Genomic DNA, 19,032 nt, shown 5'->3' with positions numbered 1-19,032 from the left:
TTTGTGAAACAAATGGTAATACGACGAAGGAAGCCTCTGAGTACTCTGAGCTTGGGGGATTACTTTGTGTTACATACTCTGGAAATATTCCACAGATATTCTAATTGGAATGAATTCAATTGGGAGTTTCAAAGAGGAAGACATGCTCTGAGACCCACAGACCTAATATCACATAAGCATGATAGGCTCGCGAATTGCGTATAAGAGCGTATAGCCAAACGGAAAATTTCCTGTTGCGGTCATATTGAAAGTTAATTGAAAATCAAGTTAATGCGTTTAATTGAATAGCCGTATAGGCATATGTTGACAGCGGACCAGCGCTAAAAACCTGTACACAGAAATGCAATAAAAACATTAAGCAGCAACAACAAAAAAATCGAGTGCACAAACATAAAGCACACATAATTGCTTACACACACAGACACGCTCAATCAGCGGGGGAGTGGAAAAGAGACGGCGAGAGACAGGGAGTCAGGGAGACAGAGAGGCAGAGACTGTGAAGGCTGGAACGGATGTTCTGTCGATGCGTGGAGGAGACAGAGGCCCATGTGCATATTTATATGTGGAAAATTATATACAAACACAAACACACGATTCGCACACATGGACTCCCCCGCTACCCGCTCACTACTCTCTTTCCACATCGGATACCCTCTCTCCCACACCACGCACACGCAGGCACACATACACACACAATATATAGAAAATCATAATGACGACGATGCATCATCGCAGAACAAAGGCGACACGCACAGAACCAGAACCAGAACAGAACCGAACCCTGAACGTAGTACGAAACCCATCCCTATACAGGGCAACCCTTTATCCATTCCTCTGTGGGAGCGGCCGTGCCATTGTCGGACAGGTGTGAGTTACACACTATTTGAGGGGAGGGATAGAGCCAGGGCCAGCGCCTGTCCCAATCAGACAATCGATGCGACCTGGTGGGAGGACTGAGGGTGACAATGGGCCCCTTGGCAGGCGGCGACACCTATGGAGATTACTCAAGAAGCTGCCTTCCAACTCTATTATCGTTCCGAGCCCCTTTCATAATTATTTCAGTTCAGCTCAAACACAAATCTCATCCTGATGCCATCCCATCCTGTTGCAGCTTCAGAGCCCTAGCCACAGAGTGAGACGGAGCAGTGGCAGTGGCCCCTTGAAAAATAAGCCCTCGGATGTCCCGACTCTCTTAGTCCGACTCTCCGACAACTTCGAAACGACTCGAGTCCAGCCTGAACATTGTCTTGTTATAATTATTATTATGGAAAAGTCTGCTAGAGAAGTGGTCCGGAGCCCAATACCTTGAGATACCCACGTCTTGAGGCCTAAAAGTATGCAATGTTATCGATTTGTAGGCCTTGTTGCTCCAGCCGACATCTCGCTCTAGCAAACGCACCACTTACGCACCTACACACATACCCACCCACAAAACACATACACTTAAATACACCAAAAGGCTTAAGGGGCATTTTCATTTTTCTTAAGATAAATTTTGATTAAAATTTTCGACCAACACACACGTGAGATTTTTCCATCTCTCTTTCTCTCTATCTCCATCTCTCTATCTATCTATCTATCTATCTATCTATCTCGTTCCTTATGTATATCTCACCCTGTTTGGCCTGAACGGGTGATGAGATATTGGGAGGAGTCTGGAGGTTGATGGTCTATGAAACGCAGTGGAACTGGCAAATGTCTTAAGAAATTGCATTTTCTTGTTGCAACTAAATAAAGGCAGCTCATTGGGCGCTCGGGGTGTGGCATCCTTTATACATAAATGAGCAATTTACTTTGCTCTTTGATAGGTGCTTTCTGGCTTTCATTCTAAATTTTCGATTAATCTATATTTTGACAAATATTTTTTCCCAATTATGTATATAAATATATACTTGCACAATATTTGAATACGTTGTTATAGCATTAGCATTAGCAACTTAAATATGTGAGATAGATATATCTGCCAATTTTTGATAATTCGTCTGAGGGAATGCCTTGAATCGTAATAAACTAAATAAATGGCAAAGAATGTAATGAGATAGCTGGATCACATTTTTGTGAAATTAATCCATTATATCACTAATTATGTATCTATTTAAGAAAGGTGCCAACGAACAAAATCAAGAACAACTAAACAAACAACATATCTAAATGTATTCAAAGAAGAACGTATAATTCTGATCGGAATTACAATTGCTATTGCTATTAAACCTTAAAAATAACCCGCAAATTCCCCCCAAAAAAAAAGAATGCGAATTGGTGCCCAGGCAGCAATTGATACACACGCCTGTGTGCTTCCCTGGGATCCCATGGCCTGCCCATTCTTCAAACATTATGCCTGGCCAGGCACTTGGCGCCCGAAACTTTGCTGCACTTTCTTCGAAGCTATGCCTGGCTCGCTCTAACACTCGCATGCACACACTCGAGGACGCCTTCACTCTCTCGCTTACTCCCTCTGGGGGCTGCGGAGGGGGTCACTAATAAGAAATTTCCAAATTAAACCCTCTCGCTCTGGCAGTTTGCATGCTGGCTCTGTCTAGAGCAAAATGCAAAAATGTGCATTAGGCAAAGTCCAAGAAAGCACAACGAAAACTTTTCGGTCGCCAGGAGGGGCAGGAAACGGAAGCTGTTGCAGCTGCATGTGGTTCGCCAGTGTGTGTGTGTGTGTGTGTGATGCATGCTCGTATGCGTGGGAGGGTGTGTATGTGAGAGTGTGGTCAGCTTCTTAAAATACAAGCATACACATGCACGAGTCCAAAAATTCTTACAAGTAAAAGTAGAAACCTCTCGCTTTCTCTCTTTCTGTCTTTCAATCTCTCTGGTTTCCTATGTAGCCGAAGATGGATGTGTATTTGTGTGCGCTTAGGTGTGGGTAGATTGGGTGCTGGGAGGTTGCATCTGTGGGTGTGGGTGCTTGTGTGTGTTTGTGTGTGTGGTCAACTGATGTATGGGAAACTCTTTGGTCAGTTTTCTTGCAAGAAAATCTAATCAACACACACACACAGCAGCAACTGCACGGGAGCCGAACGGAGCAGGAGCTGTGGCAACGTTACGTATAAGCAATGTTGGACGAACGTCGTTTGTGCATAATTCGTTTCGGGGGTGTGTGCGAGTGTTGCTGGGGCTGAGAGGCCAGGAAGAGGAAGAGGTAGAGGAGGGACTGAGTCTGGGGTAATTTCTCCCAGGAGGTAGCTCACATATATATATATAAATGCTTTTAATTTGCACAGGACGCACGCACAAAAGGACCTTAGAAGTGCAAAATTTTGAAGAAAATTCTGCATACCAGCTGGAGCTAGTGTTGTAAGCGAGCTGAAAGCTTTTTGGGGTCTGAGTAAATCTTACGACATTTGGCCAGCTCCAGAAGGTCGGAAATCGAGGGATAGGATGCCGAGAGGAACAGAGATAGAAACAAAGACGGAGACAGAGACAGCGAAAGAGAAAGAGCGAGAGAAAGTAGCATGTCTGTAGTCGTTCTGTCTTATCTTTTTACTTGAAAGCCTCCCCTCCTTCTGAGGTTGAGTGGGCGTGCAGGAACGTCGTAAGATCAGAGCCGGGAAAGGGTCCATTCCATGGTCAGGGTGTGGGTATGGGTTTGGGTATGTGTGCATTCACAGTTGAGTTTTGGGCTTCACGCATGCATAATCAATGCATTTTCTTCAAAATGTCTAGGCCAGAAAAGGATAAAGAAGCAGAGAAACAGAGGGAGAGAGAGAGAGATGGAGAAAGCCTGCTTGAGTATAAGAGTGGTATGCGTTCAGCTTCTAAATTAGTTGCAAAATATAATTCAAGTTCTTGGTATTTTCGTATGTTTGTGTGGGGTCTTTGGGGGAATCCCTTTTGCCTATTGCCAATGGAAATGAGAGCTTCGCTTCGTCCAGTACAAATAAATGAAATTGTTGAGGAAAATGAAATATCTAATGTCTGTCCGTAGTAAGGATCATACGTATAAGGTGAAACCGCTATGAACCATTTGTAGGCCTCTAAATTAAGCAACATCTATGCAGTTTCCTTTGATTTAAAATGCGGTAATTGAGATGACAGCGAAAGCCCAAAGGTTGTGCGAGATTATTGTGATAGTTTTGATGAGTGTGAGATTTGCATCTTTCTTTGACATCCCTCTCATGGCTCGAACTTCATTAACCTGCCGAAGACCCTTTGAATCAGGGTCCTGCTTTCCGCGGCTCATCGTTTGCCCTCTCCCTAAAGATTCCATCCAATAAAAAGCAATTACAATCCAATCAATTGGTCATATCAATTACGAGTACAAAAACAACTCCTGGCTCGACCGCAAAACTGACTCGAATGATAAATCAAAAAAAAATTCCACTAACCAAACGAGAAACCAGAAAAAATAATAATGTGTAAATCCCGGCTCCCCCCGTCAAATATGCAAATAAAAAGGGCAAAAGGAGTATCTTTGCTGGCAGGACCTGCTCTATGATGGCTGTTCCACTTTTGAATTGATTTCGCCAAAAGTCGTAAATTCCTTTGGAAACTTTCGCCCGTTCGATGCCGTATCGTATCCTTTTTGCTGCTTTTGCTGTTTCTGTTGCTTTCAATTATTGTTGTTTGGCTTTCGTTTACTTTATTTTGTTTCGTTTCGTTTCGTAGTTGTTTTGTTGCTGTATTTTTGGTCAAACAAAATCGGAAAAAACGTGCTGAAAGTCGGTATCCTCCATAATGTTATTCAAAGTCATACAACCGAGAGCCGAGAGTGTATGCGTGTATGTGTGTGCGTGTGTGTGTATGTGTGTTTGGCGGAGAGAGCAAGTAACCATTACAATGGAAAGGCCGCTCGACATCCTCGTCACCGTCGTCGTTGTCGTTGTCGTTGTCGTTGTCGTTGTCGCGGGTTTTCGTCTCTCCTACTCATCGTTCCACTGCCTCGGCCTCGTTTCTCGTGTGCGCCTCGTGTTTGTTTATTTGCATTTCCGCTTGACTTGCAGGACTCTCTCTTTCTCTCTCTCTCACTCTCTCTCTCTCTCTTTGAGCATGATTTCGTATGAATGTGTTTGGGCGACTCAACAGGTTGTTGTGTCTGTTGCTGCCGCCGCTGCCCCTGTTGATTCCATTGTCATTGAGGTCTCTTTTTGCTGCTCGCTTTCTAGTTTGTCTTTCTTGCTTGTTTTTTATTTGTTGCTTCAAACACTTTTGCCTTCGCATTTCTTTCCGCTTTTCATGTGTCCGGGTGTCTGTGTGTGCGTCGTGTCTGTGTCTGTGCGCGTGCTGCCCCCAAGCCTTGCCATCATCCGCCTTCCGGTTATGCTTTTCATCTTCTCTTTGCCAGAGCCCGACGACGTTCTCGTCTCGCTCTCAACTTCGTTTTGTTTGCTTATTTGTTTGTTTTGCCTCTACTTTACACTTTACGCTTTCCACTTTTTTCCTGCTTTCTTTTGTGTATCTTCAGCAGTCTCTCCCACCTCCTGTCTGCCCCCTCCATGGGGATAATTTTCTTGGTCGCCTGCTTTTATTTTTTGCACTTTTATTATTCCGCACACGGCTCAACTTTTCAGCATGTTCTTTTTAGCTTTTTTCGATGGCAGCGCAAAATAAAATGAAATAAAAATACATTTTCGTCAAGGACGTTAATTGTTTTGCTTCTATTTTTTTCGTCTGGCCTGTATATGACCGTGTACATGTACATGTGTATGCGTGCGTGTGTGTGTTGTATATACAAGTGTGGCAGTGCTTGTAAGAGAGAGGGAGAGAGTCCTTTGACTTTTATTTTTGCTTTTATTTGTTGGCGTCGCTTGTTTATGCTGTTTTTTATTGCTGCCTCAATTTGCGTGCACTTTGCGGCTGTTTCTCCTCCTGTTGTTGTCCTGCGTGTCCTTGCCGCTATTTTGATTTCTTTTTGCACTTTCTTCCGGCTGACACAGACACTTGTAGAGAAACCCATACACAGACGCACACACATAAACAGCTCTGTTTGATTGCTGCCATAAGTGGCGTTTAATTTATCAATTTGTCGTTTGCCAAAGGAATTCATTATTTGATTGTTCCACTCTTTTTTTCTACCGACTCTGTGCCCCACCCCCCTCCTGGCTCTCTCTGGGACACTCTTTGATCAGTTCTGTTTGCTGTTGTCTGGGGTTAATCTTTTGTTTATTCGTCATCAACATCATCGCTCAACATCGTGTTGCTTGTTGCCTGCTGTTTGCTGCTGTTGCATTCAACGGAAGCTCCATTGGCAGAAATGCAATTTTCTTCCTTTTTGCTCATGTTTTGTACTTCTTTTAGTGTTTCGGTAATTGAAGTCAAATTGTTTATTGGAATGGATGGAGTATTGATTGGAGAAAGAAATTGTCTGGACTGTGTTTAAGTGATGGAGCAGAAGCTGTTCTTAAACCAAACTGTGAACATTTTGACCCCTAAAGCATTTTAAATTCATGAGATATCCTAAAACTAACCACCAAATAAGTCACATATAAATATGCCTTTTATCCCTACTGAAACGTTCCTTAATACGAGTATTTACCATAGTCTATGGTCAACAAAAATATATAAAAAAACCAATTAAAATCTTACGTTACAAAGTATCACTCAGAAATACCGAAGAGTTCATTGTACTGCAAAAAAAAAAGAGTCGAAAAAAAAGTATCTCCAACTTCCAGCTCCTTCAAAATCAAAGGACGATCTCCGGCAACACTCAATAAAAAAAGCCATCTTCTAGATCCAAGGGGAAAATGTGACGGCTTCAAAATAAAATCCCCCCAAATCCTATCCAAAGTCGCCGGACCTATTCGAATCTCGCTAGTAATTAAAACACAAGTCTCGGCGAATGCCAAAATAAGTAATTGCCACCTTGTTCGGCAACTTTCAGAGCTCATCAGCAAACACAAAAATCGTGCAAGAATGGTCACAAGAAGCTGAAGAAAAAAGATGTAGAAATGAGGAAAAACTCCAAGCAAATTGACAAAATACAGGCGAGTGAAAATTTTGAAGAAAAAAAATTCAGAATAAAAGAGAAGAGGAAAAAAGGGGGAACGGGGTAAAGATATCTGAAAAGGAAACAAGCTGGAAGCCCAGTGAACAATTAAGCGAAGGGGGATTGAGAATTAGAAGACAGCAAGGGGTTGCCAAGGGGTGGGGAGTGGGGGTGGTCGGGAGATGAATCGACAAGTTTCGGGCGCGCAATTATGATTATGGGTGCGTCTGCCTGGGCCATCGCCATCTCCACCTTCGACTCCATCTCCACCTCCGGCTACGGGACCGTCTCCAACTCCATCTTCACCCCACCAAAATCCCACTTTAATTGTTTTTTCTCTCTCGTCTCTGCTCTCTGCACCGGAGATGCTGCCCAGTTGCCTGGATGGGAATTCATTAGAGCAGCCCAGGGGGAAAGAAAAAGAGAAGAAGCTGGGTCTGGGTCTGGGCCAGTGGTTACCGGTCTGTCCCTGGCCATGGCCATGTCAAAGTGACTCCAAGACGTTGTCTTGGCTTTTTCCCCAGCAAAACTTGCAATTTTTTCCATCGAAGGCTGGTTGAGGTTGGGACGATTTTCTCTGCCTGGCAGCGTCTCTGGTCTCAGTCGCCTTGCCCTCTCCCTGCCCCATCCTCGTGACTGCCACGGGGGGTGTGGCCGGGTAGCTAGGCAAAAAAAGGGATTCGCATCCTGCTTGCGATAAAAAAAAGGGGGAGAGAATAAGGACCGCTGGCTGGGCGGGCGGGCGAGCAAACATAAAAATGCGTTTTTGCCTCAGAAGTCCCTTTCTGAAAGGCAGCCGAGAAGGAGGGTTGGGACGGTACCCTAAAACAGAAAGTAATCAAGCCACACTCACACAGATACAACGAGAGGAAGAGAGATAGAGAGAGAACGCTAGATAGAGATAGAGAGACACACACTCTGGATCACAGCGACGGAACGAGGACAAGAAGGAGGACAGCGTCTCCACCTTCACTCATTTGCACAAAACACACCCACAACTTGGTCCGAGCCGGCGAAACTTTTTTTCGCTCCAACATTTCTGTTCTCCACGTGGGGCAGGGCGGGGCGGGGACAGGCGGGGCATTGTTCTTGTGCCGCCATGAAAATTAATGAAGAAGTGCCCGACCCATGTTCCAGAGGCACTAAAACTCCGTCGACCGCCCATCGACCCACCACTCTGGCTTTCTTCTGGCTACGATTTGGGCAGGGACAAGGAGAAGGGCTGTTCTCGGGACCGGGACCGGTCGTGGTTCTTCTTCTAGGGGTGCGGTCCGCTGCTGGCTATGAATTCTCTTTTTAAAGAAGTACCTAAACATAAGAATGCGTCTCACAGAAATGTCGGGGTGGATTGGAAATTTAAAGACTTAATTTTAATGGAATATCAGAAGATCTGAAGAGAGATCAATTGAAGACGAATGAAATATGGGATTACGAAGTACTGTTTAGATAAACCGGTGTTTATTATTATCGTTTTAAACTAATTTCATAGCTATTTTCAATATATTTGAATACAAATATCACCCCAGATTTCACATCCCCATCGATATGATCCCTTCGCCTGAGGGTAAGAAACTCTTTTAAAAATTTCAAACGTCCAAAGACAATATCTTCCATATCTGCTAGACTGGTGAAATGTCCATACAAAATGGCTGAAACAAAAGGCAATGGAAACCGATTTGGATATACAGACGGCGCATTGGGCAAGCCAAGGCACTGAAGTGGGGGTCGCGACAAGAGCTGGGTCTAAGGGTAGCCCGCGCACCGACTCACCCACCTGGGACAGAGGGCAGACACAGGCACACACACATACGGTCAAGTGGCAGTTGACCCGCTCACATTTAGAGGTGCTCGGACGCATTTGGGGCTTGGGCTTGTCATCCCTATTTTTGGGGGCTGGCTCTCCGAAAGGAGACGCAGACCGACGACTGTCGCTAGATGGCGCCAGACGAGACGCGCGACACCGAACAGAAGCAGCGAAAGCGGGATACGGATGCACGGATGAGGACGACGCCTTTGCTTTTAGCTTGATTGCCAAGCCTAGTTAACTGTAAAGTTTTATAACTTTGGGTGGTCCCACCCCCAGACTCGCTCCTGCTCTATGCCCCATACCGCCCACACCCCCACCCTCTCATATACTTCCTCGCAAACACAGACACCTTCGGCTCGACTCACCTCGAAAGCGTTCAAATCGGTTGGTTTATAGCACGCGCCAACGCAGCCCTTGGCCCTCATCCCCATCCTCTAAGCCTTGTTTGCATCGTCCTCGTCTATCGTCTATAGTCCCTCTATAGCCCTCCGTCTTTATCCTTGACAGCGTCGACGTTGGTTCGACCCTTTTAAAAAGTCGTCAATACTTGGGACAGGGCGAGAGGCAAGCGTGCAACGGCCTCTGAACTCGGAAACAGGATGGGAAGGAGACGTGAACGGACACGAACCCGTGCCGTACCCGTACTCCTTCCAATACACGTTGCCGGACGAAGACCGGGACCAGGACGAGGACCAGAACCAGGACTAGAGCCCAGGCGTCTATCAAATTCCAATTTTGGTCCCTTTTTCCTGCTCTCTGTTGGCATTCAAAGTTTATGGCGTCTTTTTAGCGTAAATCCTGCATGGCATTGCCCGGAGTCCGGTCCTGCTGTTGCACCCTTTGGGGATCGTTGCCGGACCACGACACCAATTCCAGGCTAGCTCCCTGCCCCTATCGCTGGGGCAGCATCTTCCATATCCTCAGTTCTCAGTCTCTTTCTGGTCACCCGTTCAGGCCACACCCAAGCCCACACACACACTCGGAGCAGCCAAGAGGCACATCACCGGGTACGGGTAAATTTTTATTTCTGTCGTCTCATCATAACGTGTTTGTCGTTCTCCCGTTTTTGGGTACCATATTATTTTCGTTATTTTTTGACAGATTTTATTTTTAGTGCCTAACCTTTAGAGGCAGTTATGCTGATGCTGGCGTTCCTGGTGTGGCTTGTCGGCCATAAAATAGGGGAACCGCTCCCGCCTAAAGAACTAACAATATGATATCAAAATTATATAAGCTGCTTGGATCAATTCTGTATCATCTTTCAAATAATGCTCAAAATAGGTGGAGGATTCTCAGTTTGGTGTGACAGAAAATTCCCTTCTTTTCCCTAAGAGCTATTTCATTTGCATAAAAGCTTGCTAGCATTTGCCTTCGTGAAGTGACGGTTGGGTCAATCAGTGTGTTTAGTTTTCAACTGTATATATAACTTTTTATATTTGTCTATATTTAGACGGCCAGGCCGTTGTTGAGAACCGTTGAGACAAGGCCATAATATAGAATAAATATGAGAAATCGTTGGTGGCTTTTAAAAGATATACTAATCAGAAATGTAACGATAATTATGCAATAATTCAATACTCGTTATATGCGTTTTTGCAGGTGAGCTTTTACACTAAATAAAATATTGAAAGTATTCCCATTCTGATTGTAAAATCCCAATTTGCTTACAAACCCCACCACACAGAGCGATAACCTTTAAGCTAATAATGAATATGTATTACGTGCATGCCCGTACATCATATATACAGATGTATATACGAGTCTGATTAGCCAACTTAGGCGTAATTATCAGACACTTCTACGGAGCTCAGCTCAGTGCAGTTCAGACCGCCAAAGTGTTCACAAGTGACTCGCAAATATCGAGAATGAGGGTCGCTAGACTACAGGCCAGCATCGCCAGCTTGCTGCTGCTCTGTTGCGTGGTAGGTCAGACGACTTGCCTTGTAGTAAGCCCACAAATGACGTCATATACTTGTTTTCGCAGATGGGAACAGCAACAGCGTATCCCAGTGCCGAGGGACCCAGCCAGTGGTTAATGGAACAGGCCAGGGCGCTGCAAATCGATGACGTGACTATGGGAGAGCTGTGGCGCACTAAGCAGCCGGTGGTTATCACTAAGCCGGACGCTGAGGGTCAGATGTTCTCAGTGACCTTCGAGCTGTCGGCGGACGGAACGAGCATCTCGCGAACTACAACGAGGGAGACTCGCCCGGCAAGACTGGAGGCGAATGTAGACGCGGCTAAGCCCAATGAGGACTGGGAGCTACTACCCAATCGACTGAGCCAACAGTTTAGCCCGAATCTTGGCACGGACTTCGGATTTTCATTGAGCAATGGCTTTGGCAGCACCTTCGGCAGCTTCGGAAGCTCAAACGGTTTTCCCCAGTGGCCAGCTCATTGGCCATCATTCAATTTGCCACCCGGGGTAACGCCACGCACCACCACCAAGACCGAGACGGATGATCAAGGACGGACCGTCACGAGTGTGTCCAGCTTCTACAGCGGCCCGCTGCATCCGGGAACTAATCTATTCGAGTCGCAGTTTCCAAATTCAGCAGCACCCAGGCCCGCCGTTCCTGCTTCTCTCCCAGTCCTGCCCCACCAACCCTTCCCGGGACAAGCACCGCCACCCAATCCCAATCGGCCTTCATTGGGCTTTCCCCTTCCTGCAATGCCTAGTCCCCGTTCGACTACACCTCTACCCGCACTGGCTCCTAGCTTCGGGCTGGACATGTTAACGACCACGCCTCTTCCACCTCTCGACGATTTTTTGCAGCAGAGGACGACCCCCAGAATAGATGGGAATACAGATGAGAGCATTCCGCCTCCATTGCCCACCAGACGACCAACGGCGAATGCTCCACAAGAAGGGGACAAGTCGATCGAGGACTACCTATCGAAGGTGAATCTCAGCCCGTCGGATATATTAGCCCAGAATGGAGAAGTGGTCAAGACCATTGTGGATAAGGATGGACGCGTCCTGAGTGCCAGATTTGTCCTTAGCACTGTCAGAGAGGAGGAGCAAATCCGCCAGGAGCCTCAGCCCACCAAGTGACCTAATTTTGAGACCGATTAACTTAATGAGAAGTATGTCTTCGCGGAAATACATTGAGCATAAATTAATAAATAATAATACAAATGAAAGTGCTTATCAGTAGGGGCTTTGCGGGAATATTTAGTGGGCCAGCAACTGACCTCCACTTCAACTAACACGGTGATTAATGATGGCGAGGGAAGTAAGTAAGGGTCAATGTCAATCTGTGTCGGTGTAAATTATTTAATATTGTGCTTTAATGATGAATATAAGAATATCAAGCATTTTCAAGCTTATTATAATATCTTACCTGTAACGCGTCTCGCATCTTTAAAGTTAGGCAACTACAAAGAGCTCTAAAATATTCAGAATTGCAGGCAAGCTAATAATTATTATTCCTAAATAAGCATACTAAATAATTTGCATTGTTTAGATTCCTTGCCAAAGTCATTAAAAAGCATAGATGGAATGGTTTTGTTAATCTAGTTTATTACAAACAATTTCTTTTGTCTTGCGCTAGCAACTGAGCTGTAAAGAATCGAACGAAAGAAAAAATATAATTTCAATAATCAAAATTCAACTAAAATAGTATTAAAATAAAAATAATAATACAAATTAATAGATTAGGCATGTTAACAACATAATTAAAGCGGAAAACATATACATAAATTGCAGCAAAAATAATTCAAGCATAAAGAGATCAAAAATTATAAAAATAAAAGCGAAACGAAACGGAACGAGAAATTCAATTTGAATTTCAAAGCAAATTATTAACAAACAAAAAATATTGCATAATTTTGTGCATAAAGCATTGGTGTGGCCGAAACGGGTGCGTGTTGGTGTTGCAGAGGTGGTTGTGGTTGTTGTGTTTTTTCAGAGTAGTGATTGTTGATCTGACAGAACTCTCTCGCTGTCAGTGTCTCTTTCGCTCGTTAGCATTGCATTAGTTGCGTTACATTTATAAGCCAAGCATGTCAGAGAAAAGAGAAACTAGATTAGTAAAAAATTGTTTGTAAATCAAAAGTGTGAGATTCGCAATAGGTGGGTGTCTTAAGTCTAGTGTAGGCGGTACAATTGAATGGAAAATGAAGCAAAGCCCGGCCCGACGGTAGTCGGAACTAATTAAAAGCGTTGGCAAATTCAACAAAGCATAAAAACAATTACAAAGGGAATAAATATTTGAAAAATTTGTGCATTTCGTGTGCATCACTTTTGTTTTGCATTTGCATGATTGTTTTTTGTGCAACTAAAAAGCATGTTATATTTGTTTTTTCTTTTTCCTTTTTCCTTTTTTGGAATTTTTTGTAATTTTTGCAGTTTTAATATAAGTTATTAATAAACGTTGTAAATCGCCAAAGGCATTCAAATTTAATACTGTATAAAATAAAATATATATCAAATTGGATAGAATAATAATATGTGATTTGTTGCCGGAATCGGCAATGTTTGGTCATAACAAATAGTTTTTATCGTCAAAAAACGAAAACTATCAAATTGTAAACATGTCATTATTATTCTAATAGAGGACATTTTATTGAAAATATAGAAGGGTAGATAGTTTTATAATATAAGTTTGAAGTTTTATAATATAATAATGAGAACATCCAACATGATTTGAGATCAACTCCCTCAAACCGAAATGCTTCTCTTTGCAATATTAAATGGGACGGAAACGTTATGAAGAATACTCGTATGTTGGAGGTAATTCCCAAAGACGGTTGCTGTTTCATCTCTTAGGTCTACAGCGAGTACTTGAAGTCTTTACTCACCAGGTTATCAAAGCGCAAGGCATCTTCGTCGCTCAGTCCCATGCTGCGTGTCAACTGCAAGTACGTGGAGGTAATGGGCTTCAATCGTTCCAAGTCGAGTGGAGGCAGCGGCAAGGACAGCTCCACATGCGGCATGCCACGTATCTGGGGAATGCGAAGCTCTGGCAGCGACCTGGGCGGACTGGGTAGCTCCAACTTGAGCGGGGCCTGCACGGCAACTGGTGTCGAGGTCGAGGCAGGACTCCCGTTCTTCGGGCTGCAAAATAGAGATTTCGTTAAATTGATCGGCGTATGGGACACTTGGGGATCGGAAGGCGTGGCTACCGAGGCCATCGGTATCGGTGAGCGTGCCCGAGACAAACTATCTGGGGAGGTCTTGAAGGTGGTAAAGGAAGCGGACGGAGTCGTCGTCGGCACTGGGGAGGAAGCCCTGGGAGGTGCCGAGCTCTTGCTCTGTGCTGCGGTGGTTGCTGGGCTTGTGGTAAGGCTAGTGGTAGGGTTAGGGGTAGGGGTAGAGATAGGAGCAGGGGTAGTAGAAGGGGTTGGTGTAGTAGTGCTGCTTGTCGTGTTGGTGGTTGGATAGCTGAGGCTTTGCAGTAGGCTGCTGCCGTAGAGGGGCGGCGCTAGGACCGGTTCATGAAGCACCGAGCCACCGGCATAGAAGCGTCGCATAAAGTCGTAGTACTTGAGGAGATTATCCCGCGACTTGAGAAGCTGCATGTTGAAGCTCTGGGGCTGTCCCTGGTTGGGGGTGGGCAGCTCAGAAGCCGAAACACCTGGCCCTGTGATTGGAACTCCCCCCGGTGGACTCAACGGACGCTGCAACTGTGTCTTGACCCGTATCTTGGGCACGCTAACCGGAGTGGTCTCGACAGCCGCCAGGGCGCGGGGTTGTATCGCGGTGGGACTGGGTGGAGGGGCTCCGAGAACATCGAGTTGTGTGGCACTGGCACTGCTGGCAGCGGCGCCAACGCCCACCCCGGCCACGGGCACTGAACCCTTGAGATCGGCACTTGAGTGGCGCCGCCGCTTGGCCGTGGGTCCCGCCTCCAAGGAGCTCTCCGTGTGCGATGAATAATTCAGATAGTTCTCCACTTCCGAGGAGCTCTCATTGCCGGCCAGCTCTGAGTCCTTGCATCCCCCCGTCGGCGAGGAGGGTCTGAGGTTCTTCTTGCACTCGGGGCAGATGGTAAGGAAGCGGGTGACCGCCTCGCGGGGCAGGAAAGCGTAGGTCTCCGTTATCTGGGGGGAGGAACAGAAGCGAAGTGTTTTAGTTGGCTAATCATTATAAGTTCTCCGATTTCAGAATTGTGTTCTTCCCATACACTACACTCACAATTCGGTAGGTGCGCTTTTGGCCAGCATGCATCCCACTGCGTCCGCCCAGCTCCATGTGCACGTTATAGATGATGTCGAAGAACTCCTCTACACAGGCCACCTTGCGGTAGATCCGACGACCGAATCCCTTGCTGGTCGATGCGGCGAAAAGATCCACATCGCCAGGATTGTCCGAGAGAACTGCGGAAATGGGAAGAGGCTTCAGGCGTCGTCGACTGCCGGCAGCCTCTTCATAGCCGTCGGGACGATTTGTGGTGAAACCTGCTTACAAAAGCAAACAAAAAGGAAGTGGGTCAACTGTGGATTTTTCGCAGAAAGTAGCTCTTTCGATTCTTACCCTTTGTCTTCACCCAGAAGCGAAATTTTGAGCTATCCGGGCGACTGTGCTCCTTGCCTTCCAGCGCCTTGAGAATGCGCGCCTTCTTGCGCAGCGTTATCGTCTTGGTCTTTGCCTGATCGCCGTAGGTGGAGAGGGCCCAGGGCTGGAACAGCTCGTAGATGATCTCACGCTGACCCACGGGCTGCTCCAACTCGTCCACATCCGCATCATAGGCCGTCTCCGCCTCCACCTCGCCCACAGTCACCGGCGAGCTCTCTTCGCGCTCATCGATGGCATAGAGCTTCCGCTTTCCACTCCAGTTCTCCACCAAGGCAGGCATCGGCGAGGCCACCGAAGACTGCGGCTGGGACTGAGGCGGAGGCGGAGGAGGCTCGAGCTGGTCTAGGCTGTGCTTGCGACTTCCATTAGACTTTTCCATGATCGGCATGCACAGCGGACTAGCTTAATCAAAACTAATAAATATTTTGGCAAGACTCGCACAATCAGATCAAAGGCCAAGAGATAATGGATAGCATTGGGTCAGGATGGGTAAGCAGGGAAGTGTAATTAGAATTTTTGAAGTTGGGCTCTGCTAAGTTGTGTTCTATTCTTCGTTTAGTGGGATTTCGTGGGGGTTCTGAAAGGGAGAAGGTCACAAATAAATTTTAAATCATTTCCATTTCGGCTTAGAAACACATTCGTCAAAGGCGAGCAGTCCAGTTTAATCCATTGATACCATTCGTAATTTGTTCAAATAACTATGAAAGGACTTTTCTTTGTATTGCCAAAAGTAAAGATGAGTTTAGCTTGAATTTGTAAACTGCGTGGCATCCAAATGTAACTTGCAGCATGGTTTTATGTGTATTTTCTTTCTATTCAAAATAAAAAATATGTAAAATCCATTATGGTGCTAATCGTCTGATGAATTGTTTGCAGTTACAACTTTCAAACGAATTTATAAAAAATATATATAAACTGATTAAAAAATAAAAATTTAAGATAATGTTGGACATTTTATGATGCTACTAAATAAAGGTGTTCTTTAAATAGATATTTTTTCAATTTTCCAATGGCAAACAAAATTGGACTCTATACTATGTATGGAAACCATCGATTTACGAATCGAATCGGTCCCTTTGTGAGGACGGAGGCGATTTCTCTGTGTGCTGCAAAAATCTGACCAAGCTTTGGGAGTGTAAAAACACATTATAGTTATTATAGTCTTGTAAAATATTTAATCTGCCAATATATTAGACAGCACATCAATAAACCTGGAGTATACAGCACTTTATGGAACAGTTGCACACTCTTAAGATTTGTATTTTATATTGTACTTGTATTAGTCACTTGTCACCGTACTTCTGATGTAGTTTTGTATTTGAGTCTCCACACAACATCAGCCTAAATCGAATTTGCTTGTAACGAAAGCGTTTTAACAAAGAGTTAACGAAAATGATGGTTTAACAATATCAAATTTAACAGAAATCCCACAAAAACGAAAAACAAAAGTCGAAACTTATCGGCTCAACAAATAACCAAAGCCGAAAAGGATCAACTCAACAACAGCGAACGCGACGCGACCGAATGAAAGTTCAAACTAAACTGAGGGCCCAAGTGATCGTGGTCCTCCCGAACACGTCTCGAAAGGATGGATGCTGCTGACCAAGCGAGAACGGAACGACTTGAGGTCCAGTCGAAGACAGGCTGCCAGATACAAACCGGTTGCATCTTCGGGCATCTTTGAACTTTGCACGGCCAAGTCAACGGAGGACAGGGTCAGACTGCCAAAAAGGGTAGGGAACGGGAACTGGCTTTTAGCATGTATCTTGTGGTACGAGTATCTCAAAAATCGGTCGAGCAAATATCCAAGTGCCTACCTCAATATGTGGCGCAATCGAAGGGCAACCAACCCGACGAATGTCGAGCAGCTTTGTCCAACCCGACGCCTGGGCCAGAGCCACCCCTAACTCGGGCCACGGATGTTTTGCATTTTTACGTAGCATATTTTCCGGCTGCTCCGGAGCGCGCGAGAGCCGGCTTGGCGGCAAAACATTTTCGCTCATATTTCTCGCACGCCCGCGCTCAGTAGAACACGATGATGACGTTTAGATGCCGGCTCTCCCCTGTCAACCCATCCCAAACGGCCGCCTGTTGCGCCTTTTCGCCTTGAAGTATGCATTGTTTTGTTAGCTTAGTTCTGGGGCTTAGCGTAACACGTTGCGCCGCACAATAAAAGTGTTGTTGGAAAATACGAGTTGTGTACATCTCTTCAGTAAAAAGGAAAAGCAGGAAATAGCTTCGTCTGTCCAAATGTGTTTGGTTGTAAACGAGATTAGATAAAAAGTAGTCCTCGCTAATAGTAAATTAAGCAAATCTGCCCAAAAGCAGGCATTAAAAAGTTTCACATATTTATATTCGCGTCTGGGACTCCTGGATTGGATTGGATTGTCTTAGGTGGTGGTGGTTCTATTATCTATTTAAGGGTTAGTTTGAATTCTTTTGAATTTCATTGCATTGTTGCTTATCTTGGTATTGTCCAAAAGTATCTTGTCTCGCTATTGGCTATCACTGTCCCAGAACCGGCTTTTCCTGAGTGTTTGCTGTGCCGCCCCTTCCCTGCCTCCTTTCCTGTGACTTCTCCCTGCATCTCAGTATCTGAGATCCCGAAGTCCGAGAGTTCAGCTTAATTACTGGACCCGACCCGAAAAGCTGCCGAAACTACAAAAAACTGGTTGATTTTAGCCCGCCAAAATGGGCAACTGTCGCCTGTCATTTTTCTGAATTATTCGTTCATTAAGAACACCTCTATCTCTATACCTCCATCTGGAGACCTTTAAGATTCATGGATTTTCTGCAAGATGTAGCTAAAAATAACAAACAGTAGTTTTAACGGGTAACAAATAATTTGGTAGTAATAATAATAGTGTTTAATAGTTTCATTGAATTTCCTAGGAATAAAACTGAATATAAAACAAACGACAACCCATTGCTTTTCCGAAGTGTCCTCTCTAGCTTCTAGTTCCTAGAGCGGAATGTCATAGTTCCATGGGATATCATTGAAAATATATAAAATATACATAGATAAAAGTTAATTCCAAATCGAGGCAATGAGCTAAACCACTGTTACATTTAATAGAAACTTAGCTGCCTTAGTGACCGATTCGGCTGTTAACTCCTCCAACTCTCTCCACAAATGTGTGACCGTCCAGCAGCTCATTAGTGGACGTGCTCTCATCGCTTATGCATTGAAATTGGCAGTCACTTGTAAAAAAATCAATGCATGTCTGAGTAATCGATGTCCTAATGGAATATCTAAGCTAATACTCGGCGGTGAGGCCATGGCCACTCATCGGCAGCCAGATGAAGCTAAACGGTGACTCCCTTCGAGGACAATTACCGAAGCAACTTATAGACAAACAATGGATGGCTTTTGGCCATTTCGTGAGCTAATGTTTGGTCGCCTGGCTTGCTGGAATTCGAATGGGAATGGAGCTGCTCCGTGGCATTTGGCATTTGGTTAGCAATTAAGCAACTGGCCAAATAGCATGAATAAATCGACTCGTCGGCTGAGTAGTTGATCCAAGGAGTGCGCCTGGTTCCATCCGCAAGGAGGAGGACCAACAGTGCAGCATCTGCGGCAGGACATTAAATACAAACAAGTTTCGTTCGTCCCCGGGTCCGGGGCCGGTAGGCGAAGAAAACTTTCTCACGCTCGATCTCAGCATCAGCATCCGCATCTGTGGCAGGACATGGAACTTTTATAAGAAATCCCTTGACCGTTTTGTTGAACTTTCACATCAAAATTTCAACAGATTCGAGCCCAGAACTCCAGCG

The 19,032-nt window shown here is 45.2% G+C and overlaps 2 protein-coding genes across 3 annotated transcripts in view; one reads left to right on the top strand and one right to left on the bottom strand.

The window, feature by feature from the left end:
• The window catches only part of LOC4816659 (mucin-17), a 63,041-nt gene extending 46,212 nt beyond the window's left edge, over window positions 1-16,829 (bottom strand). For both annotated transcript variants that reach the window (XM_033380003.1, XM_033380004.1), the window contains exons 1-4: window positions 16,558-16,829; window positions 15,217-15,835; window positions 14,878-15,140; window positions 13,542-14,783 (exon numbers count right to left, since the gene is read on the bottom strand). In XM_033380003.1, the coding sequence (XP_033235894.1) occupies window positions 13,542-14,783; window positions 14,878-15,140; window positions 15,217-15,646 (1,935 nt within the window). In that variant the 5' untranslated portion in view covers window positions 15,647-15,835; window positions 16,558-16,829. The remainder of the gene's footprint in view (window positions 1-13,541; window positions 14,784-14,877; window positions 15,141-15,216; window positions 15,836-16,557) is intronic.
• On the top strand, window positions 10,524-11,882 carry LOC4816460 (WAS/WASL-interacting protein family member 3). The gene is made up of 2 exons (XM_001356172.4): window positions 10,524-10,660; window positions 10,723-11,882. The coding sequence occupies exons 1-2, from the start codon at window positions 10,604-10,606 to the stop codon at window positions 11,791-11,793; spliced, it is 1,128 nt and encodes a 375-aa protein (XP_001356208.4). The 5' UTR covers window positions 10,524-10,603; the 3' UTR covers window positions 11,794-11,882.
• Window positions 16,830-19,032: the final 2,203 nt, after the last annotated feature.

Source organism: Drosophila pseudoobscura, chromosome 4 (assembly GCF_009870125.1).
Source record: "Drosophila pseudoobscura strain MV-25-SWS-2005 chromosome 4, UCI_Dpse_MV25, whole genome shotgun sequence".
NCBI classification, from domain to species: domain Eukaryota; kingdom Metazoa; phylum Arthropoda; class Insecta; order Diptera; family Drosophilidae; genus Drosophila; species Drosophila pseudoobscura.
The sequence above is the reverse complement of the archived record's forward strand: the minus strand, read 5'-3'. Positions and strand labels throughout refer to the sequence as shown.

Excerpts from the sequence above, each read along its gene's own strand:
- LOC4816460 (XM_001356172.4), top strand. The coding sequence starts at position 10,604 with ATGAGGGTCGCTAGACTACAGGCCAGCATCGCCAGCTTGCTGCTGCTC. Across the intron at positions 10,661-10,722 it reads TGCTGCTGCTCTGTTGCGTG|ATGGGAACAGCAACAGCGTA; the intron begins GTAGGTCAGACG and ends TTGTTTTCGCAG.